This window comes from Melozone crissalis, unplaced genomic scaffold, assembly GCF_028551555.1.
Source record: "Melozone crissalis strain CALT ecotype California unplaced genomic scaffold, PUWL_Pcris_2 ptg000026l_1, whole genome shotgun sequence".
Lineage (NCBI taxonomy): Eukaryota > Metazoa > Chordata > Aves > Passeriformes > Passerellidae > Melozone > Melozone crissalis.
The window spans coordinates 3,912,184-3,936,482 of NW_026535804.1; the positions used below are offsets into that span (position 1 = coordinate 3,912,184).

The 24,299-nt window shown below is 41.7% G+C and overlaps 1 protein-coding gene across 1 annotated transcript in view; it reads right to left on the reverse strand.

The window, feature by feature from the left end:
* Window positions 1–24,299, reverse strand: part of GRB2 (growth factor receptor bound protein 2) — a 49,439-nt gene extending 25,140 nt beyond the window's left edge. The window contains exons 1-2 of the mRNA XM_054278721.1: window positions 24,283–24,299; window positions 19,360–19,582 (exon numbers count right to left, since the gene is read on the reverse strand). Coding sequence (XP_054134696.1) covers window positions 19,360–19,437 — 78 coding nt within the window. The 5' untranslated portion in view covers window positions 19,438–19,582; window positions 24,283–24,299. The remainder of the gene's footprint in view (window positions 1–19,359; window positions 19,583–24,282) is intronic.

Here is a 24,299-nt window from a genome sequence, read left to right on the forward strand (position 1 = left end):
GTAAGTCAAGACAGGACAGAGTGAAAGAAAAAAACAAACATACATCATTTTCAAGGGCTCATTTTTTTCCAAGTTGCTCAATCCCAGTGTAGTTCCATCAGTTGGGTGGAATTACAACTAGAGGAGAAGCTCAGGTGGTCCCTGTACTGCACCCAGGGAACAACCTCAGTTAAATTCCAGCATTGCAGATTCTCTCAAAACCTGATGTAACAATTAGCACCACTGTACAGAAAAACACTGTTCAGATTACCTATAAAAATGACAGACCAAACACAGGAGCACAAGGAACTTGCTTCTTCCTATCCCAGCCTCAAAGCACTATTACATCTTTTCTGCTTTCTCCAAATGAAGCTTCAGAATGGGAACTGGCAAATACACTCCATGTTCAAAGATGACCAGCAGAATAATCAGAGCAATATCCAAATGCTTTTAAAAGAATTCCCTTCACTATCTAATCCAGAACTCCATCAGTGTAGTACAATGAAATCTCAATTATCCTATGAAACCGTTCAAACAGGAGTTACAATAAAATACCAAGCTTTTAAAGACAGAATCACATTTGCTTTTTACCTCCCACCACCACCAGCTGTCCTTTTGCTTTCTTTTCATTTCCAGACCTAAAGAAGCAATAACCCTTGTTTCATAATTGATGCCCAAAACTGTGTAGAGAGCACAGAGCTTCCTCCCCAGGTTTCAGACAAAGAGCTCTTGTAGTCTTCAAAGTCCACCTGACAATGTTTGTTCAGTAAAACATGTTAGTCCAGTGCAGAAGTCTCCTCTGTCACAAACTACAGAGTTAACCCTTTACAGACAGTTAAATTGAAATGACTTGCCAGTGACCAGAGTGAAGCTGTAGATAAGGAAAAGGGAATTTCATGCTCCATTTGAGTTGTTCCTTCTGCATTTTAACTACCCAGCTACATACTTTCCAGCATTTTGCATTAACTTGTATGTTCTTGTAAGAAGATGAGGAGACACTCCATGAAGTTTTATATTTTTGTGTATCACACACTGAGACAAAACTCTGGAAAATCCCATTTCATTTCAGAAAAGCTAGTGAATAAAATAATCCTGACCTGTTGGGAACTAAGAATTTCCCAATCTTCTGAACTGTAATATCCACTACTAATTTGTTGTCATATGTGAATTGCATCCTTTGTAACTCAAAAGAGTTGATCTACCCATCATTTTAGACTGTTAAGACAAAAAACCCCAAACAAAAAAACCCCAACAAACCCAACCAAAAAAACCTCCCAAACAACAAACCACTACCACCAAAGTGTATGACTCCAAGTAGCAAAGTCTTTGAAAGCTTTACTATTTCAGGATAAAATAAACATTTAATCCAAAGTTTGTAGAACACACCTCAATCACCTTCTATCATTACATTTCTTGTAGCTGTTGAAGAAAGGGTTAAAGGCAGGACATTTTCAAATCTAGAGATTAAATGTAATGAGATCAGAATAATAAGATTACCATAATCTGCCTCACACACATAGCTAGGATCAGCCCTAATCTCTTCATTTTGAGACAGATGGAAAAAGCATGAAATCAGAGATAACAGGAGGCCAATTTCCTAGAATCAGGGCTTTGCAAGGTTTGCCATAGCTGTAAGTCAATATTTTGCTAGATTTGTACCTATTTAACCAATTCTAACAGAACATACTGGAAGGGAGAATCTCTAAATCTGTACTACATAACCAGTAAGTAATACATCAATGTAATTTTAATATATTGCAGAATATTACAGACTAATTTACTGAGACTGCAGCCAGTACCATTCCCAGATGCTTTAACTGGGAGTGCAGCAGTAAAGAGCAAACCATTTGAAAAACAAAGATCTTAAAACTGCGCATGACCAGAGGCTGCTCATTGATTTTTCCTACGGGGTGGATAAACACCAAGTAGCAATTTGCATCTGTGACCATCTGACAGAAAGCACTCACAGGAAGGGACAGTTTTAACCTTGCTTTAATACAGAGTATTCAAGAGATGCAGCATGGAACCATCCCTTAACTCTTCTTTCTGTATCTTCAGGATATGAATATTGGGAAGGTATTAAATAGCCTCAAATATACAAGAGAGTGGTTATGGTGGCTACTGTCCTCCTGCCTCAGTGGAAGCTGGCCATGAATCAACAATAGGGAAACTTAAGGAAAAAAATTAGAAAGAAAATAAAAAGAAAAAAAAAGCATGCTGGATTTTAGCACTAAATAGTCTCAGGATGATGCCTCAGGATTAAGTAATGCTGTTAAGGGAAACAGAGGTAAGCAAGAAACCATGCAAGGAATTAAAAACAGACTGATGGCTGTAAGATAAGTGGAAAATTGTTTTTCAAACAGCTAACAGCTCCTAACTTTTTCCCAGAAAAAATGTAGCCCTATGCTGCAGGACAGTAAAAGCCTCAGTCTCTCTAAGTCAGATCCTGCAACACAACACCTCTGAGGTTCAATGTGACAGTTCAGCAGCACTTTAGGACAGTTATGCAAAGACCTGAGAAACGAGAAAAAAAAGAAGTGCCACAAGATGCAATCTCTTCCTGAGCAGGTTCACCTGTCAGTTCAGACTAATTACTCCATAAGTCTCAGAGCACAGTTCCCATGCATCTGCTCTTGGCCAATGATTTTAAAACATGTCTTAATTCAGCCCACAAAAAGCCTGTTCACACTCTCACAGCCCTCGTGATTTTGTATTGTATTATACAGACACAGCCACAATTAGGAATTTGGTTGGTCTCCACACAAAGCTCTTTATTGACTCAGCCCTGTTTGTACATACACAGAACTTGCTGCCCCACCTCTTATCTATTAATTTAAAATGTAAAATTTAACTCTCGTTTATGGGGAAGACATGCAGCTCTTCCAAAAGCACTTATCACTCATTTCATTTGGGGATGGTTCCCTGGGGAAGCCAGAAGAGGAGACCTGATCCTGTCAGTGCTACACCAACAATCCCTTCCCCACAAAAAGAACAGCAGCATCAATAGTGTCATTTTACCATCCTGGCAGAAATGAATTTTTGCCATCAGAACCTTGATCCAACTGCATGCAATCAAACCAAGACATTTTCTTAACTAGATTAGAAATTCACTTATAAAGCAGCACTGACTATAAAAAGAAAAATTAATGCAGCTTACCCTGCACAAATCAAGATAATTTCAGTGCATAGAGCCAACAACATTTTGGCTCAGTGTGACAAGAGAGCTCAGTTTTCTACAAGATAAAAAACACTGTTTAAGGCATTTAAGCCACTAATTTACCACTGAGGAACTGCAATGATACTTATCAGAGATTTGTCACCTGCAGAAGGATGGTTTTAATCAGTGCTTTTTTTATTAGGTTTATTTAATGTTTTTCCTGACTTTTGTCTAGCAACATCTTGAACTGAAGAGGAAAGGGACAGGTATTTAGTGTGTCTGATCTTCAGGGTGAGAATGTTTGATAGAAAAGGGAACGCTCCTCGTTTTCTGTAACTGCAAGCTGCTCCCACTTCCCTGCTGCTAGCAGGACATGCACACACAAGAGGAAGACACTTACAAATGGTTTCTGATCCGAATGTTGAGCATCTCAGACTCATTCCTGTCCCATTTGCATAATGCAAAGCACCCCAAGAGCCTGCAAAAACCAGAGTGTGACAGGTAACACCACACTGGGGGCAGCTTGCACCACTGGCTCTAGAACACTAAACTCATAAATGTGAAACGTCTCCAATCTCACCAAACCAGGAGAAAAGAGATGAAGCTTTACTGTACAACACTACAGAAACACCAGTGATTCCCCTGCTCATGTAACTGAATGGGGGAGAAAGAAAGGATAATCAAGAGGGCTTTACTGCAAAAAGATTTTTTGGGGACTTGCATTTAAAGGTTTGAGAGGGCACATTTCCCTGCACTGTGTTTCAATGGACTGGTGCAGGTCATCAGTCACACTTCAAAAGACACCAACAAAAAAAACCTCAACCTGGTTGGTTTAAAAAAAAAACAACAACAACAAGAATAACAAAAACCCAACCAGGACTATGCTAGTGTTAATAACCCGAGTTCAAAGACAGTTAACACAGCCCATTGTTACATGCTGTTCAAGCCAGCTCTGGAGGTTCTTAAGAGATTCAACTCTGGTAATTTCCACCTGGCCAGGTTCTACTAAGAGAAAAATAATCCAAATAACAAATGTACTGAAAGATCTTTGTTCACCAAAGCCATGATTAACACTGAATTCAAACTTCTGGGCCTGCAAGAAACAAACCTTAGTGTCAAAAGAAACAGTCACTAAGGCAAACACATTAAATAAAATATATGTTAAAAAACCATACAGGAAAAATGAATTTCAGTGGATTTTGCAGTTAACTAACCTTTCTGAACACATATTTAATCACAACTTTGCTTCAAAAGTTGTTCTGAGCAATTATTCTAACAGTTTTAAAAGCCAGTAGAACCAAACTGCACCAAGCAGTTATGCCCAGTGATCTTTCCAAACTTACAGTTTCCCAAACAACTGGTTTAAGTTATAAATCCTTCATTTCTTTTCCAGTTTTCATAGGTCTTTGATCACGAGGCACACAACTTGTATGTCAATATTATTAACATTGTATCTTCAGCAATTTGATGACAAAGACTTGGGCAATCCACTAACCCACCATCAATGCCATCTTTTCCACAAGTGCCAATATTGCAGCACAAAGCTCCCTCAGTGCTTTTAGCACATGCAAACCTCAGTGGGGCAAACACACCAAATTCTCTAAAAACAGAGTGGGGTTGCTGTACCAATGTCTCATGTTGGTCTTCAATCCATGACAACTTTCAGAAGAAATGTATGATTGTTTTCAGGCTGCCACAAATAATGAACTATTGTATCCCAGAAATCTTTTAATGACATTTAAGTTTAGTCTATTTTTGGGTCACAACAGGCCTGAGTCAAAAAAGTTAAAATTCATTCCAACATTAATCCATTTTTCTTTCTTCTCCAAACTCATCATTAAATGAAGGTTCAATTAGTGGAGAATCCATAGGATACAGAATTAAACACCCACAATTCCGTACTCATAAGTCTGAAATAACAAATTCTGGGGTCATAGTGGCCTCAATTTAACCATAAAAAGCTCAGCAATTTCTGGCCAAACAGGAAAGCTTAGCCTTTTATTTCACAGAGAAAAGAAAAACACCCTCCCAGCCGAGCCTGTACAAACACACACTCCTCAGGAGGCTGAGCAAAGAACAAGCTTTGGTCACTGCTGAGGGAGAGAAGGCATCTGAACCACAGACATGGAATCAGATGGCAAAGGATAAAACCATTCCTTTAAAACAACAAAAGCTATCAGAACTAAATGGCATTTGTCTAAGCCCAAAAAGAAGCACCAGATGTCACTTTGAACAGCAGAAAGTGGAAAGACATCAATAATCTCTTTTGGAAAGGAGGAGGAAAGATGACACTGCAGAGCAAGGAGCACACGTGTGCCAGAGCTGCTGATGGTCTGTGACATCCACTCAAGCCAAAAAACTGCTCCTAAACTGACTTCAACTGGGAAAGAACAAGGCCCAAGAACTCCAAAGCAACTTTAATTTTCATTCTACCTCAGAAAAAGTCCAAAATCACAGCTGTGGGGGCTTACTGAAAGTAAACTGCTCAATTACACACTGGAAGGGAGGGGAGAGGGGAAAATGAGAAGAACAAAAAAAAAAAGAGGGGGCAACATCTGCACATCAAAGTAATGCTGAAAAAAATCCCCTTGTGCAATGAAGTTCCTCTTTCACTTCAGAACTAATAAAATAGCATTTGTTCATGTCCAATGCTCTCCATAAAAGGAAAATAAAGCATTTAAATGCCATTTACTCACACAAAGTTAGAAAAGAACTTTGTATCATGAGCAGACTGAACCTACACTAGTGTCTTGTAGCTCACTATCCCATGGACTGGGCTAGAGTTACTCAGGGTCAGGAAGAAAACCAGTATCCTAACAAAGGAATAATTTTTTTAACTTTAAAAAGAGACACTACTTACATTACCTCAGAAGAACAGAAAATATGAAAGTGATAAAAGCTGCCTTAATTTTTTTAATATTACTTTTTTTAATATAACATACTATTAGAAACACCAGCTATATTGACAATGAAAGTCTACTGCTGCTCTCTTGGCTTGTGGGCAAGAACAGAAAAATCCAAGAGTCTCCTTATATGAATAATGCAGAAATGCAGATATGAAATGCCAAAAGCAGTAACTTGCTCCAAAATCTTAAAGTCAAGACAGCTGAGGCACAAAATTCTTTATGGAAAAGATCAGAGATAACTAAAACCATCTCCTAATTATTGTCTCAAATTAGAAGAATTGTTCCAGGTCAAGAACAAATTAGAACAAGAACAGACCTCGTGATGGCTCAGTTGGAATAACCTGGAAGGGAAATCCCAGTGCAGGTCAGACACCTGAGGGTGCATTATTTGACTAATAATGCACTAATTTGAAGCATCCAAGCACACTACAGCAGCACAGTATCCCTGTTGTAAATCACAATAAAAGCTGAGGCATTAAAACTCTCCCTTACTGGGACAGTCAATGCCTTGGCCACAAAAAACTCCCCCTAGAGCCCTGAGGAGGGGTCAATCACTTCTACACAACAAAGTGGGATTTTCAGACCATGCCTTAGTGTGGATGCAGTCAAAAAGATTCCCTACAGTGGAGTTCTGGGAAGACCTCAATGTGTGGGAGCCAGCTCAGGGATGTGCTCACCAACCAGGAGCAGGCATTATCTAAAGACTTTAAAATACATATGATGAGATGACAGCTGCTGGTTTGGTCCCAGCTGCTTTGCAGCAATACTGCCAGTCCAGAGCCATAAAACCTCCCTGGAAGTACAGCAAATATCCAATTAAGTTGAGTCAGGCAGCTGTTTGGAGGCTGGGCTCTTCTGGCAAAGTTATAAAAGCAAAAAAGCAATCATCACCTCAGACCTCCACTTCATCAGTGGCAGGAGAGAACAAAAATGTAACTCGGTATAGAGGGCAGATGAATCATTCATTGTGATAAACTGGAAATAGTCACAAGGCTTTTCTAAGGTTTATTTGAGCTGCTTCATTTAAAAACCCAACAACTCAACTTTTGGCTACCCCTCCCCACAAATGTGCTCATTAACAACACGGGAACCTCACCCTTGGTGGTTAAAAAAGAAACCAAAGGGTCAGTGTCTGCAGCACAGGGAGGCTGTGCCACAGCATCTCAGGACTGGCTGCAGCCCCAGGAGCCATCCAAGAAAGTAACAGAGGGGTGAAGAGACAAAGCTCATCAAGAGAGTGAGGAAACGCACTCAAACCCTAAAATTCATCAGTTACACTGGTAACTTGTACTACTAAAAGGCCAAGTGATAAATGTGAGATTAAATACAATATGGAAAATAATGTGTGTGAGAAAAAACACAACCAAAAAGCCAAAGAACTGTGAATGTATGAAGCTAAGGATTTTAAACTATTACTCTTCAGCAATTATAATACAATCAAAGGGGCAGCAATCTGAAAATAAATTAGAAACATTACCTGTTTCTCATAAGAACAAAACAAAACAAGTATTCTGACACTAAATTTAGTGTTAGCCCCTCTGTATCATGAGCACTTACATTTAGTATTTTTGAGATGGGTTAAAATGAACTAAAAGAGTTGCAAACCAAAATAAAACAAAGCATGGAATGGGTTTTGGACTGTAAGAGATCAGACTCTCCCTATCTCCTTCTCAGAAAAAAAAATGCAACCAAGACAAGAAGACATTTGCAAATCAATTCTCCCCATGAGAAGTACAGGGGAAATGTTTTGCTATCGTCTCTTGCAAGGGGAGGGGGAGAGAAAAGAAGAAAAAAATAACCAGTAACACTCCTAGGTAGCATGTTTCAAATGAAGGAAGTGACTTTATTCCACACAGTACATGTTTTTGTTATGAAGCTTTCATGCTGTAGTGTACAGATGATTCAAATGGGTTTTAGAAAGATGCACAGAAGGTGTGGCAGCAAGAGCCAGGCACAGCCTCCAGCTGGGTGAGTCACTCCAGTCTGACTGAGGGAAGCCAACACCTTTCACAAAGAGGAAGATGATGTCCAGGGCTAAACTCTGACCAACACAGTCAGCACTGGAGTGCTCCATCCAGCCCAGTGCAGAATGGCAAATATTCCAAGTACAAAGAACAAAGGAAAAACCTATGTGTAAACAGTTTTCTATTTCTTTTAATTGTGAAAATTGCACGATTCACTTCAGATGGGAACTACTCCCAGAACACTGTGAAGAGTAGAATTTACTTCCATTGAAGAAAGTTTAAAGCACAATACAAAATCCATTATAAAAGTACAATAAACTGAGTATTACCTGTAGCAACCAACAGTGAGTGGGAGAAAGCTGACTAATACAGGTAGCACAGTCCAAGGGCCATGTGAAAGGTCAGCTCAAATCTGTCTGTGGGGGCTGGAAAACCTTGGCAAAGCCAAGCACACCCCAGGAGTGTTACCTGATCCCTGCCATGAGGACATGAGAGTTAGTTCTCACCCATTTGGATGATGGCCTCTCCCTCCCAGTTAGTGAACTGGGAGTTTTGGGAACAATGAGCAAAGGAAAACAGCTGCTTTTAGAAGACTTTCATTAGGTATGGCCAGACTTCTCAGTTTTGATTGCAATTTTTGTCCAAGAACAGTTAAATCCAGTTAGAGTCAAAGCAAACTTAGAAGACTGTGTAACAGTATTTTCTTTGTGAGGACTTTAAACTAGGGAGCCCCAAAGGGTTCAGAAAAATACCCTTGGGGGGTAATTCAGCCACTTCCACAGAATTTCAACCTGCAGCACTCCTGAGCCACCCACAGATCTTTTTCAGTAGCTGACCAGCCTGTAGAGCAGCTCTTTTATCAACATATTGCCCTATGTTTAATAACTTCAGCCTTTCTGGAATGCTAAAAATAATGTCTTCTTCTCAACAAACAAGCTTTAGGGGGAATTTATTACTCATCATGCAAATAGAATCAACAGTGCCTCTAATCTTACTGCGACATCGTGCAGGTGTTTGTAATCCAAACAGAGACAGGTGGACTGAAACACAAACTTTTCAAAGGAAAGAAAGCTCAACAAAGTTTATAGAAATGCTGGAAGCCTTTCTACTTATGCCTTTCCTTCTAACATTACCTAAAGAGAGCAAAGGTAACAGCTTGTGAGATTTCCAGACACAACAAGCTGTAATGGGAAGGGTGGAAATCAGGAAATGTGGGTCAACTATAATCACTTTGGTTATCTTTATTTTTTGTGACCCTGCAGAGAAGGTTGTTTGTTGGTTTAAATCTGAATTTTTCTAGGTAGTAAGGTTGGACATGATGATCTCAGGGGTCTTTTCCAACCTAATTCAATGATTTTAGGGAGTGTCACAAGAGTCTTCAGCTGCCCATCCTGGCAGAGATCAAGTGACACTCTGAACCTTACAGGCAATTTTCAGGGAAGAAAAATGAGTAATGTATCTCTTCTCAGTAAAGTGTAAGGAAATGTCAAGACAGCTTGAGGCTGGAAGAAAGTTTTAACACCCTGGCAGAAACAGTCAAATCCACACCATTTTTGACAAACCATAGTTTCAGGAGAGGTAGAGCAGAGGTGGTAGTGCAAAATGTATTTTAAGAAATAGGGACAGAAGCAAAGACAAGGAGGAAGCAGAAGCAACTTCTGCTTCCTCCATTCCAGTGGTCAGCAGGGAGCAGAACTGCCAGCCCATGCCTAAGCACTTCCAGGCTTAAGGATACATCTTGTTCAAGCAGTCTTTGAGGACATGTAGATCATTACAGAAACAAAATTTAGCTGTGAAATATATGCACAACAGGTTCCCCAAATATAGCCTGGACAAGGCAAATTTGTCAAGCTGATGTTCATGTCATCAAAATTCAAGCATTATTCAAAGGCAAGGTTAGGAAAAAGAACATCTTAATTGCCAAATTTCATCTTTAAAAGTGTTCACTGTCCTTGGATGCCACTTTCTCCTCATCTTTCTCCTTGCATTTGGTTTTCTTCCCTTCTTCTGGAACTGCAGGATGCACTTTGAACTCTTGTTTCCCTCCCCCTTCCCAAGAATTTCCTTGATTAGCTGTGTCCCCAGAAGTAGTAAAGATTAGAGCACAAGACATGAACTGCACAGGAGCTCAGGGAAATACCTCCCAAGCAAAAGTGGCACAAAAGGTACACACTTGTGCAGCTTAAAATCCTACTTACTCTAAAATAAACCCACTTAGATTAGTAATCTAAGCATAGCTCTTTCCAAGCAGACCATAATGTATTGTTAACAGCAGTAAGTAAAAATCAGATCAAATGGTTAAAGTATCATTTTCATACTTATGCTAAAGAAGGGTAGGTAACAAAAGAATACTCAAAATTTGACTGTACATCAGGGCTTATAATGGCAAAATCTACTCAAGCTCAGCAAGAGTTGCAAGAATTTAAAATTTTGTGCCAATTTCTCACAAACCATAGGGCTGACTAGCTCATACTACAAGTCTTCAGTACTAGCAGAGCTGCTATGATTAGTGGAACCTGCTGTCTCATACATAACTCATGAAGAATTCCCCCCTTTCCTCCCAAGGGAAACAATTTTGCATAACAGCAGCACTTCCCTCCTCCCCCCATGTAAACCTGTAGAGTTTTAGTACAAGTTAGGGCAAGAAGTAGGTTGGCTCCATGGAGAAAGCATGAATTCCAGAGACAAATTATTTAAATAAGAGGTTTTAGAGACTAACAGTATAATTACAGTTCAGCTGTAGAGAGGGGGAAAAAAAAAAAGCTTTCTGCTCTCTCTGCACGAGGTCCAGCTGCAGTGGAGCCAACAGGCAGCTCCCAGCACTGCGTGCAGCCTGACACGAACTCATGCAAAGCAGCAAATCCAGCAGGTACAAACAGAAGAATTCTGCTCTGTTGAGTATTCTCTTATATTTTATTTATAAAGGGCAGTGACATTTGAACATCACCATTCTAAATTAATTACTCCACAGAGGCTGACTATCTACTTCCCAGACAGAAATAGCTGTTCCTAGCTTTTGCCTTATTCCAGTCACTGTTCTGATCTGCCACCACAGGGTCAAAACCCAACTGATTTCATGAGTTCCCAATATCAGGAATATTTGCTTTTCACAACCTCAAATAGTTGGAGACAAAAGAATCCAAGATCAGGTACAGAAATTCAAGTGAAGGGGATAAAAAGCCTCTTAAGCTCTTCAAGACATTTAAAACATTTTTAAACTGGGCTTCCAGTCAGTATCTACAGAAAACACCATTCTTTTCTTAAAGAGAGACACACAAGCTGAGGAAAATTATGAACACAACCATTTAAAATGCAAATTTCAGATGCATCTAGCCACTAATCAGGAAGTATTGTAGAGTAGCATCTGGGATTCAGGAATATAATAAATATCCTAAAAATAATTTTCATGAGCAGTTTTGGAGACTCTCAGCTCACTTTTTGCTCCATTAGAGCTCAGCTGTACAACTCCGTGTGTTTAGCACATGTCATCATGAAAAAACACATTTTTAAGTTTGTTAAAGCAATTCTCACTTGAGTTGTCAGATGGTGGCACCAATCATGCATACAAGCCATGGGAACAAGTTCAGGCTCCACCACAGACATTCTGCTTCACAACATTTTCTGTTCCATTTGAACACCTACTCCTAGGAGGTGTTACAAGATGTCTTCAAAGCTGAAGGCATGCGCCACTCACACAGAGCTTTAAATACTCAGCAACAGGGCAGGGGCCTCAAAGTGACAAACAAGGACAAGCCCCAGGCTTGACAGATTGAAATGGACAATGCTGCTGGTCTGAAAAGTCTAAAAAGATTTGGCTATTTGAGGGAAAGAAACAATTTTATCCAGCATTTCCCAATGTAGAAAATGAAAACAAATGCAGCCCACTCCAAAAGTCAGAGAAATTATTCTCCTATGCTACTTTCTCTTCCAAGGGCCAAAGCATCCAAAAGCCACATTTATTTCCAAGTTTACATTAATTATTCCAGTCACTGGTGCTTGCCCAGCCTGGGAGATAAGTTAACTGCCACTGCAGGACCAGCAAAGGAAATGAAAGAGCAAGAACAGCTGGGGGATAAAGCTGCAGATAAGAGCTGTGTATCAAACTGCTGCAGTATCAGTCTCCTGATCTACCTTCAAATGCAGCACACACAAGTCACCCACTCATTTGCATTTTAAATCTAACACAATTTTCAGAGAAAACTGGAAATTACAGAGATCAAAGGCAGCTTTCCTAGCTAAATGAAGCAAGTAAAACATAAAACACTTGGACCTAGTGCCTCTTTTCACCAGTGCCCCAGTGAAACAGAGAGCTACAGAAATGCTCCATTTCTAAGGCTGTAAGACTGGGCAGAGAAAGAAGAAATACATTCCCTTGCTCACCTTCCTATGTCAATATTCTATTCCCAAGCCTCAGCTTCAACTCCCTGGCTAGGACCCTCCCATAGCACTGAAAAAAGTAAGGGCAGGGGGAAGAAGGGAAACAGGCTCATCCTCTGCTACACTGTGTTAATGAAGAGTAGCTGCTCAGACCTTAACTGACACAGCAAAGAATTCATCCAGACTCCTGTGTGAGTTTTGTAATTCACATCAAATCCCACAGTGGGGTTATCTTTGGTGCAGCCACCTCGAGGTCAGCTTGGCTGTGGCTGAAGAAGATCCAGTCCCTTCTCTTGCCCACACAATGCAGACAAAGCCATGGAGCTGCAGACACCTCGGGTGTCACAGCTGCAACAACGCTCTGCTGTCACACCTGGGACAGTCAGCACAGAAAGGACATTCTGCAACTCAACACCACAGAGCAGAAGAAAGGTGATGCCACAAAGACACAGAGGAAAAACCCAAAACTCATCTCCACTAGGTTTGTTGTTTCTAAGTTGTTTGTTGTTATGGTTGTAAAATTAGCTTTGATTCTTCAAACTTTTCAAAATGCATATAAATAGAATTATTAAAAATTTAGCAAAGGTTGTAATTCAGGGATAAAGAGCAAGTATGGAAATTTGCCATCTCTAATACAACAGCTTATAATACAATACTTCAGTCTCACAGCAGTTGTGAAAATGTCCAAACATTATCTTTAGTAGCTCTTCTGGTTTCGATTTCTACTGTAAAATTAATCAAGATTGGTAAATTAAAGCACCTTTTTGCTCAATTTGAGATTATAAGATTTATTTGCTCCAGTGTTGTTAGGGCACTAATGTCTAATTTTCTTACATTTTCATAAAATAGGATTAGTTTAGCCCAGCACTTTTTTTTCCTGAAGTTCAGGCTTTAGTATTTGATTAATGGTATGTAGCCCTTGGCAATTTTAAAGCACAGGGGATTTTATCAAGGGGTCATATAGTTCACTCCTTGTGAGGCTGAGCTCTACACAGAAAAACTGGATTTCTTATCTTCTCTTGCTTAGTTGGATCCTTACTAGTTGTAGAGAGAAATCAGAAGTCTGAATATCACTGCAAACAAGATCCAGCAATTAGCAGGACTCTGCACATAAACTGGGAATCTATGAATACACTCCCAATCCTTAATACATGCCACTAAAACTGATAATCCTTCTTTTCTTCCCTCAAGCTGCAATCAAGTTTTACCATTTTAATTTAACACAAGAAATTAAATCAAAGTTAGTTCATTAACACCCAGGATGTCCAAGAGTAACAGATGTTATTGACCTGAAACTCTCCCACAATCCCTAACCACAACAGTTCACACAACAGAGATGTCACCTGACCAAAGAGGGGAGGCAGCATCTTTGTGTTGCCAGTAAATAAAAACAAAAGCACGTCATGTTGGTTGCAGTTTGACAAGCAGGTTGAACGAAGCAGATAAATAATTTATCAAGCCAAAATGGGATTTGCTGCTATGCCTGAGCTAACACTTGTCTATCATGCCTGGCATATCACAAGCTGGACCTTGCAGAGAGGCTGTAACAGCTCCTCCATTCAACTGGCAAAGGCAGCTGAGCTTCAAATTAGCACCATCTCCCTGGCTAGCACAGAATGCAACACGTGCTAAGGCACTGTCACAAAACCAGCTGAGCTGACCACTGCCTATAGCCAGTGTTTGTTCAACACTCAGAACTACTGCAGCCTTCAGGCAGCTCAGAGCTCATCTTTCTCTGCTTTCAGGGACAAGTTTAAATAACTATCATAAAACCCTTCTAAATAAAAATAAAGATGCCATACTTAAGGTGGAATGTTTTTAGTCCTTGCTTGCAAAGACCACTTTACACTTTCAGACTGGAATACTCCTAACTATGTCTCCTGCACAGAAATACCTTCAGCAACATGATCTTCATCTAAGCAGGTCCCAGCTCTTCTACAAATACAGAACAGACACTTTAAGATCAGCTATTTCCTTCCCACACACTTCATCCTAATGCCTGCAGAAGTTGGCTAATGAAACATAACCCACCTTCACATTACTTTCACACTTAAGAGGAAGGAGGAAGAGTATTTGAGAAGTTTGCACTCAAACCAGGCCTCGAACACTTTGGCAGATCAGAGGAATGCAGCCCCTCATAGCAGCATCTCTTTGTGACACAGATCTCCAACTGCCAGGCTGCCAAATCAACCGCATTTCACATAACTGTGCTTGGTTTTATGTCTCTGTAGTGTTCTGACAGTTTTGCCATCTCAGACTGCAATATTGATCACATATTGATGGCAATTATCATCTTAATTCAAGACCAGCAGCCAGGGAACATGACCTAAGCACAGCCCTACAAATCAACCATCACACACAGCAGAGCTGCCACTCACACAATAGTGGAGCTTGGAAGGGCCTCTGGAAGACACCCAACTCACCCTCCTGCTCAAAGCAGTCTCATCACATTAGAGTGCTCAGGGACCCGCCTGGGAATCTCCAAGGATGGGGATTCCACAACTTTTCTGGGCAACCTACTCTAATATTTGACCTATTTCACTATAAAGCACATAGTGCTTGCGATTTGGCTGAATCATTAATTCAGAAAATTGTTTCTCACATATTAAAATCATCAAGACTACATGGAGTCTATCCCATTACAACAAATGGGAAATAATGGAGGAGTGTGTAAAGAAGGGAGAGGAAGGACGAATGTAAAGACAGCTTCACTCAAACCAGGAAAAAAACTGGCACATCTCTTCAGCAAACCTTGAATTTGTGTTCTCTAGGACAGACACCACAACACAACAGCCAGTGCAGGTGAAGTACAGAGGAGGGAGGGGAAAGAGCAGTAGGGAGACAGTGCTCCCCTCATTTATCATCTTCCTGCCTCCATTTGAAACTGTTCCACTCTATCCTGACACAGAAAAATGGTTTTCATGCAGGAACTGAAAATGCCACCTCAGCATCAACTGTTAGCAAACACTCAATTCTCTTAAGGGCTGACAAAGAAAATAAGTGTGGTGACAAACACTCATGTGGACAGAACCTGTGGCAACTGTCAAGTGCATGATCAGAAAGGGAAAAGTAATCTTGACTTGGTTGAACCAAATTGTGAAGTGATCAAAATCCTATCAAGGAAATCTTCTTTTGGCACATAAGGAAGCTGGTTTGTGCATCATACAAAAGCAAAAACCTCAAAATTCAAGATGATGACCTTCTACTTAAAACACCACCTGGATAGTTTGAGTCATAAAAACAATCTCTAAGCACCCCTGAATTAATTATGATGACATCTACTGGGAACAGTAGATTATTCACTTCTTTAGAAAAACACTTTCCAGCTATGCCCCAACCCTGTGACAGAAGGAGAAAGAGGAAATGAAGCAGTAGTTTATAGTTTAAAAACAAAACAATTCTAAAATTTAAGATATTAATTAATATGTTTAGTGCTCCTGCATTAACCACACAGAAACCAAACAGAGCACCACAGCAGTAGAGAAATTACGAGATGACAAAGAATGGTGATTTTCCTTCTCTTTTCTCCCCCTGGTTCCTGCCTAAGCATCAGCATGTATTAATACACTTTAGATCTGGGTATTTAGCATGAAGGCTGATAGTTGTGGGGGACATAAAACCTGAATAACAAATACTGGGACTGAATTTAACTCCTTCCAACTTCAATATATATAGCAAAAAAAAAACCCAAACAGGTGAAGACTGTAAAGGCATCAGGACAACTGATGTGCAAAGTGAAAAAACAGTAAATCAAGATTTCAGGTAGGAATCCCTCAGGTAGGAACCCTTCAGCTCCTCATTTTTTCTTTCCTTCCTTATTTTACTTTTTTAAGTAACAGCAATGGGCACCTTCACCTCTCCCAGTCACCAAGCAGCTCCTGTGAAGCAACAGGAGAAGCACAAAGCTGGAGAGCTGCAGCACTGTCAGAAGGAAGCAGCAAGCTTGCCTTTCTTTGGAAAAGGCTCAGCAAGTAGAATTTAGAGTATGTGAAGTTTAGAGAAAGCTGTCAGTGAGCATCTCCTGAGAGGCAGCACCACACACTGCTCCAGAGGCACCTGGCAGAGGGCAGGGGACCCACTGTCCTGCCAGGGTTACAGGAACCACAGAAGCAGCTTCTACCATGTAGTGCCCACAAGGAAAAAATAAAAAAAGAGGCCAAGCACTTTTCCTCTTCACTCAGCTGTTTTACAATTGCAAGGCAAAGGTCAACTATCTTCACTCACTTTTGGAAAGCAGCCACAAGATTACTAACAACCAGCTTAATGGCTCCAGTTCAAGCGCTGCTCAATCAGGTCCTGAGTCTGTGGGTAGGCAGCAGCAATGGCACATGACATCACAGGCAAGGTATCTGCTGAGGTCACAGCAGCCACACTGGGCACCTCTGCCTTCCCTCCCCACAGGGAGAAATGTGCACTTCCAAGGACTGGGAGCTCAACTTCAGAGAATTTGCTCTTGGCTTGTGTGACACATTTTGCTACAGATCAATGCTCTGCCATCCTCTAACAGCCAGGCCTGGCTCTCTGAGTGCATCACCACAGGGGTCTCACAGTGCAAAGGTTTCCCTGTGCATGAAGTAACACAGCAAGGGACACTGAAGGGTGCAGGTGCATTCAGCATGGCACAAGTTTATTCCTCTTCCCAACAAGCACAGGAGGATTGTCCTGGTTAATGGGAGACATCACACAGGGCACATGACTGGGACACCCTAAGATTTCTCACTCATGAGCAGAGCTGGCATTTCGGGCGGAAATTAATTTCCACAACCACAAACACATTTGAAGTCAAACAGATTTTTCAAAGCAACAAAGTACCACAGAAGTTTGTCAGTATGGGTAAAGTGGAACAGTTCTAAGTCATTTGGATTTATGTGTCTGAAATTCACCAGTTTTACACGTGAATCTCACCACACTGCACAGAACTCAGTTCAACTATGTGCTGAAGGATTCCTGGAAGTCCTGATGCTTCTGCTGACTTTAGTGACAATCTTGAGCAATTTACCATTTCTATGGCTCAGTTTATGCATCAATGAGGTAAACATGTAAAATCTGTGAGCATTTTCATATGAATATGAGCTGAAAAGAAAGGAAATACAGATTGAAGAATTGTGCATAAATGCTTTGAGGACGTGTTCAGCCAAGGTTTAGGGTAAAGTAGAAAAATCCTTTGTATTCTGGGAAAAATATAATTATTAATGCAGTGTAACAGTATATATATGTTTCTATTTGAGTGAAAAAATTTGTATCCATGGGATGACATCAAGAACACCTTACTGTCAGCCACTGTGCACAGATCAAAGACTTTTAACACAGACTAAACTTCAAATACACTAAAAAAAAGTATTTTTCCTTTACTTCTTAGAGAACATATTTTTAAACAAATGAAAATTTTATTATATTTTTTCATGTACTTAAATAAACTTCTACCCCATACTAAATGAAAATAGCTGAGAATACACTTTACAATATACTATATTTCATTAAACTTCATTTTTCCTTCCTATTCAGCATTTTCTAAAAGCTGACTTCAGCTATGCTGTACCTCAAATACACTGTAAAAGTCGAGGGCAGCTAGTAGTAACCCAAAAGAGCAAGGTTATCACAAAAGGTTTCCAAAATTCTGGCAATCTCAAACATTTAAAAATAGCCCTGGGAAATATCCTGGTGATTTACCCACACAGTGGCACTGAGGTGTACAGGTCTAACAGGAGTTTTTAGGCCAATTATGGGGCAGGGATGTGTAGGACATACACAGATGCAATCATTTTATAAGTTAAAATCTCAAAGCATGATATGCTTTAGCAACCTTTATCTGTTTATTGCCTCACACTTTTAACAAAGCCACAGTTGAAATATCAGCTATAAAAGATACATAGTAGGTTTACACATAAAGGTTATTTTTTCTAGCTTATTTTAAAATAGGAGTTAAAATCAGGCCCTTTCCTGGCAAAAGTGTTGAGCAGATGAGTAATCCCACTGAGGTCTGCAGGACTTGATTTGTCAGCATACACACAGTTACAGCCTTACATCTGCAGGAAAAGCACCTCTCAAAACTGCTTCTACTCCAAGCATTTTAGAAAAAAAGCAGCTTAAAGATACCTTCACACCAAGTATATCACACTAGCCCACCTTTATGGAGAAATAGTGATTATGAATGAATTCCATTAAAGCATTTTGCAATATGGCTCTTATTACTTGGAAGCAACAAAGCTCTGAGCTACACTTCACCAAGGCCAAATCACTAAGGAGTTTTGTATTTTACTCCCCCCCAAAATAAAATGTTGGGCTTGTTCTCTGTGTCCAGTTTTGTTACAGTTGTAGAAACTCAACTCTTTTTTCAAATTCCTGTAATATAGCCAAGATGAAACCTAAAAAGGCTTTGATATATTGAAAGAATTATAGACCAAAATTCCTCTAATGCACTCCAACATTCACTTAGATCTGCACAGATCCATTATATATTCAGCCACAAGCTTATCACTCCAGTTCATCACAACTGAAGATAAAACTCAGCTTCAATATTTGACAGCCTCATGCTAAAAGATTATCTACTGAGAAATAATCCAATCACTGTTCTTTGATATTAGAATCCTTGGCAGGAGGCAAAGAAAAAGAATACCAAATTGATCTTGATGACTTCATGGGGCTTCCTCTCATAATCTCTACATTGAATTCCCCTTTATCTTGTACTTCTGCTTATTTGCTGCCGTGTTTATGACTGAGTTTTCAAATATTCTAATCTCAGAAGAGAGAATCGAGAGACTTTGGGATGCATGCTTAATACTGAAACAAAACAGCCTCTCCTGCTCTCAGAGGTGTGACTGGGATTTAGAAGATCTTGAGGCTCCGTATAAAAAGGAGATGGCATTCTCTGGGGACGCAAAAGAGGGTCAGGTCAGACGGACAGGAAGAGACTCAGAGAGAAACTGAACAGCCCAGGGGTAAAGAGGGAACACCCGAGCCCGAGCGCTCCACTTACCTTAAGGATATCGCCCCGTTTGAAGCTCAGCTCGTCATCCGCGGTGGCTTTGAAGTCGTACTTGGCGATGGCTTCCATGCTGGGGCTGCCGCGCCCGGCGGTGCGGGCGGTGGGCAGGAAGCGCTCCCCGAAGCCTCCGCTCCTCCCGCGGCGGCGGCTCCCGGCTCCGTGCGAGGCGCCGGCCCCGTCTCTCACATACAGGGAGGCCGGGGGACGATCCGCCCTAGGGGAGGGGGAGGAAGAGACGGGCCATTAGGGGAAGTGGCACGGATCGATGGCCGGGGCCGCGCCCAGCGCCGCTCCCTCCGCCCGGCGCGGCGCGGCCGCCGCTTCCTCCCGCCGCCGCTCGCCCGGGCCCGGCTCGCCCGAGTGACGCGTCCCGCGGCCAATGGCAGCCCCGGCGCTGAGGGGGCGGCACCGGCACAGCCACCGGCACCGCTCCTCGCCCGGGGCTCCTCATGCCGGGCCCTCCCCTCTCCCGGGGATCGCTCCTCGCAGCGGCAATTACAGCGATGTAACGGGGGGAGGAGAGCCCCGGGCTCCAATTACAGCGATGTAACGGGGGGAGGAGAGCCCCGGGCTCCAATTACAGCGATGTAACGGGGGGAAGGAGAGCCCCGGGCTCGGCACCACGGCACCGGCACAGCCCGCGGTAGGCGAGGGGATGCGCTCCGCTGCCCACCGGCTGCCCTGGGAAAAACCCGTCTGGAAATGCCCGCACCGATGGTTTGGGTTCTGCCACTCATACAGCTCATGGCGATTTAAATTCAAGCTAGACAAGGCAGAGTGCTATTGGGTTGTTGGAGTGGAAATGCCTATCAGAAGGTGTCCTCAAATAATATGACACAGGAACAAAAGTTTGGACTGACTCTAAGTAAAAGCAACCATCCTGAAATTCCAGTGCTTTGAGCAGCAGAACACGTTAAAAAATCTTTGTAATTCAGTGAGACAATCAGCAAGTTTGTGTCTCTTAGGGGCTCAGAGAAGACATTAAATCAAACCTGGCAAGTCATAAACACACACTGAAACCACTGAAAAGGCTGAAATCCTACCCTCGGGTTTGAATAGGAATGATTTTCTATAACCCAACTACACTTGATAGCACAGAAGCTAAATAATCAGAAAAAAATTCACCAAAACACAAGAAAGACAGTCTCTAAGTTAAACCCCACCATGAATACCCCCTTGAAGAGCTAACAGAACTGGCACTTGTCAATGACAATTCAAGACCGAAGAGATCTGACAAACACTGGTGAACCCACGCACCTGCTAATTCAGGCTCTGTGCTTGTGGCCCAGACAGAGCCCTGCTGCATGCAAAGGCAGCAGATGGCAACAGCAATTTCTCATTTCAGAGAAAAACCTGCCTTACATAAATGCAGTTCAGCAATTAACATGCTTATATTCCATGAGCCCCATGTTTGCCCAAGCTTCAGCTCCCTGTAGAGAGTAACGAAGCTCGAGGCAAACATTGGAACTGAGATTCTATCACAGGAATCTGGCAGAATGAGAGGAGGTATTTACAGGATTCACCTTGATTTTTAAAAGACCAGCTTAGCAGGGTCCTCACATGGACAGAGCTTTGGGATTTCTCTGGTCTTCCTACACAGCACTCCTGAAATGTCAGCAAGGCTGAAAACAGAGTCACCAGTCACAAAGAGCCCAACAGAACAATCTCCCTGTGCTACCATAACCAATGGAAATGAATGTACTGGATCCAAGCTTCGACCACACACATCATGAAATCCATAAAGTGGATCATCTTAACTACATTTTGGTAATTGTGAAAGACTTAATTTTAGTCTCAAGGCTGATGAAAAACCTTCTTTCTGATGTGAGTCTTTCACATCATACCAGCACACTCGTCCAAACAGCAATAATTACTTCCCTTCACCAGAAGTATTTTCTCTTTGCTGTTTCTTCTACTGTGTTGTGTTCACCATCTCCTCACCTTTCCAACCTGGCCTCTTGGGGTTTGTCAACTGATGGTACTGATAATTTCCTGCTATTATAGCACCATTAAAGGGCAACATGAATGACAGTGTATGAAGCAATGGAAAATGCAAACTGCTCAATGCTTGTTGTCTACCTGTCCCGTATCTTTCATGGCAAACATCATCTATTTCTAGTCCTTCTTAAATATTACAGGAAGAAACAAGAAAAAGCCTTTAGTGTATGCTTTAAGTTGTGTAACATCAAGTTGCACAACTTAAAGCATACACTAAAGGCTTGAGACACATTTAAGAAAGAAATTGCTTCAACTTATAAATATGCCTTTTCTGGGGGCACACAGGTATTGCTCTCCAGCACTGCACTACCAGCTAATAATTCCTTTTTTAACTGAAGGTGTTAAAACACAGCTTTCCTAGAGAAACTGATGCAGCATTTCCAAGAACTATACTGGCATTTCCCTGAGCTTACTAACAGCAGAATGCCGGGAAATTTTCCAGCACAATTCAAGATGAAAGAGATCCATCATGCAATACTCTTTAAACATGCATTAGTACTACTACCACCATCAGATACATTGTCAACACACAAAGGAGTGAAGTTTCCAGGTAACAATTTTACAGCAGTGTAGACAAAACTTTACCTTCCTGACTTTAGACAAAAGTGTAGCTGAAGTTTAGGCACTAAAGTTACATCTGAAAGAGGGAAAAGCTTTGAAAATATTAAACCAAGATACTCACACAGCAAATGTCAGGAAAGGTGAAGTCAAGGCATAATTTCCTTAAAGTCTCTTGAGGAAGCATTATCTGCTTAGAATCTTATTAAATAAGTTCTTACACACATTCAGCTATGATGTTATTAAAACACAAACAAACCAGCTGCATGAGTGGGGGAAAAAGCACAGCTGTAGCTGCTTCAGGCAGAGAGCAGTGCTACAGGACACCCCAGTGCAGTGAGCCCAGTCCAAGACTGCAAATGGAGTGAGACTGGGATGGATGAATAACAGTCAATACATGAACACAATGGTTACATGTCACAGAAATTATCAGATGATCTTGCTAAAGAAATGACTAAGACTGCTCAAAATATCAATGCTTCTCACCTTACTGTGACTTCGGTTAAGACTTCCTTTGCTCTCAGAAATACTGGGAGGGGTGAGAGGAAGAAAAGGCAGCAGATGCGGCCAACAGCAAATGCTCATTAGTAGTAGTGCTGCAGCTCAGGATGGAATAAAAGTAATTATAAAGACAAACCTCCCTGTTGTGGCCAACAGGAAACAATTCTCATGTTCACTGCAACAGATATTTCAAAAAGCACACAGGCAAAGGTGAGCTTTTAACATTACTCTTAGAAACAGCACGGTTTTAAAACAAAAGAGTGTTCTCATTGTTCTCTTTTCACTGTTTTACTGCTCTTCTGGAAAGTGATCCAGGCAGGAATAGAACAACAGACAGTTTAGAAAAGCCAAAGAGAGGCAAGATAGATTCACTGGGAGGTTTTGGAAAGAATCAGGTCCTAAACTGCATCAGCTGTTTTAGGACAAAACATTACTGAGGGTGGTAGAAAGAAAAATGTGTGCATACATCATCTGGAAGACATGCAGAAATGCAAGTGTCAGCCTCTAGACAAAAGAATAGATAGCTAAAATTGTAAGGGCAGAACACTAATTCAAATTAACCAAATAAGGAAGTATAACATAATAAAGGAACAAAGTAAAATATAAACTATATTATTAACATATAAACCCCAGAATATTCAGGATCACAAATTATCCCCCTGATCTACCAGCTTAAAATGATTCAACTTCCTTCAGCACCAGACAACTCAAGATATCACTTACCAAACTAAGCTACAGCACAAAGCACAGATAATACTTATCAGATCAAAACATTTTATCAGGTAACAAGAAAACTTCACCTCTGCCAGAACTTATTTACTGGCAGGTTTGTTTTTTTTTTTTTTAACTGTCTAAAACTGCTTTAAATGTTACAACCTTAGGTGGTATTATGAAATACTCAAAATACTGTATGACAATCAAACTAAGAGATGATAATAACTCAAAGGTCTTTTTATGGCACAAATTCTCAATATCCAAAGTTGGCACAGAAATGGATTACAAACAGCATTGTGTTTGAAGATGGATTTACCATCTGTGGTCCTTCAGATTTTGTCCCTTGACCCCGGCCATTTAACAGTTCTTGAAACAAAGAATTAATTTCCCTGAGCACCGTATCTGTGAATTGCTCTTGCAGTTACTTGCTGTGCTACAGAATACTTTTCACTGTAGGTTATAAAAGAGGCATCTGAGTCAGATGTTGTGGGAGTTAACAAGGCCGCATCCTTGTCTTCTACAGATTATTTGAAACTATATTGGCAAGTCAAACCTCATCCCACAACACCAGCACTGGCTCTCAAGAAGGAAGTTCATAAGAGAAGGAAGAGGCCAAGAGAAAAATGTCCTCCTCCGTCACAGAAACTCCCGTTTGCAGCGTGACCCCAGCTGTGTTCGGAGCCAGGGCGGCAGGGATGTTACCCTGCCTACAGGGCACCCGCAGCCTCCCAGCCTTTGGAAGCGGCTTTAAGTTATGGAGCTCCTTTTGGGGAATACAAATATGAGCCCAAGAGCCACGGGCAGGTAGCACTCCCCAGCCGCAGGACAGAGAGAAAAGCGACCCCCGCCCGGTGCTCCCGGTACGTGAGCCGGGAATCTCGCCGAGCAGACGACGCCTCTGGAGCCCAGAGCTTATTTCAACCACCCCCCCACCGGCAGAGCCCGCATCCTCTCCACCCCCCGGGCAGGCCGGGCCCGGCGGAACCCGGGCCCGGCGCCGAGCGAGTCCTGCGGAGCGCAGCGAGGAGAGCGGAACACGGCGGGGCCCAGGCCGCGGCACCGGGGGCTCAGCGTGTGCCCTCCCCGCTTCCCGCCCCGGCACGGCCCCCGGCGGGCGGCGGCCCTCCGCACGCCCGGACTCACCGCGCAGCGCTGGGCGC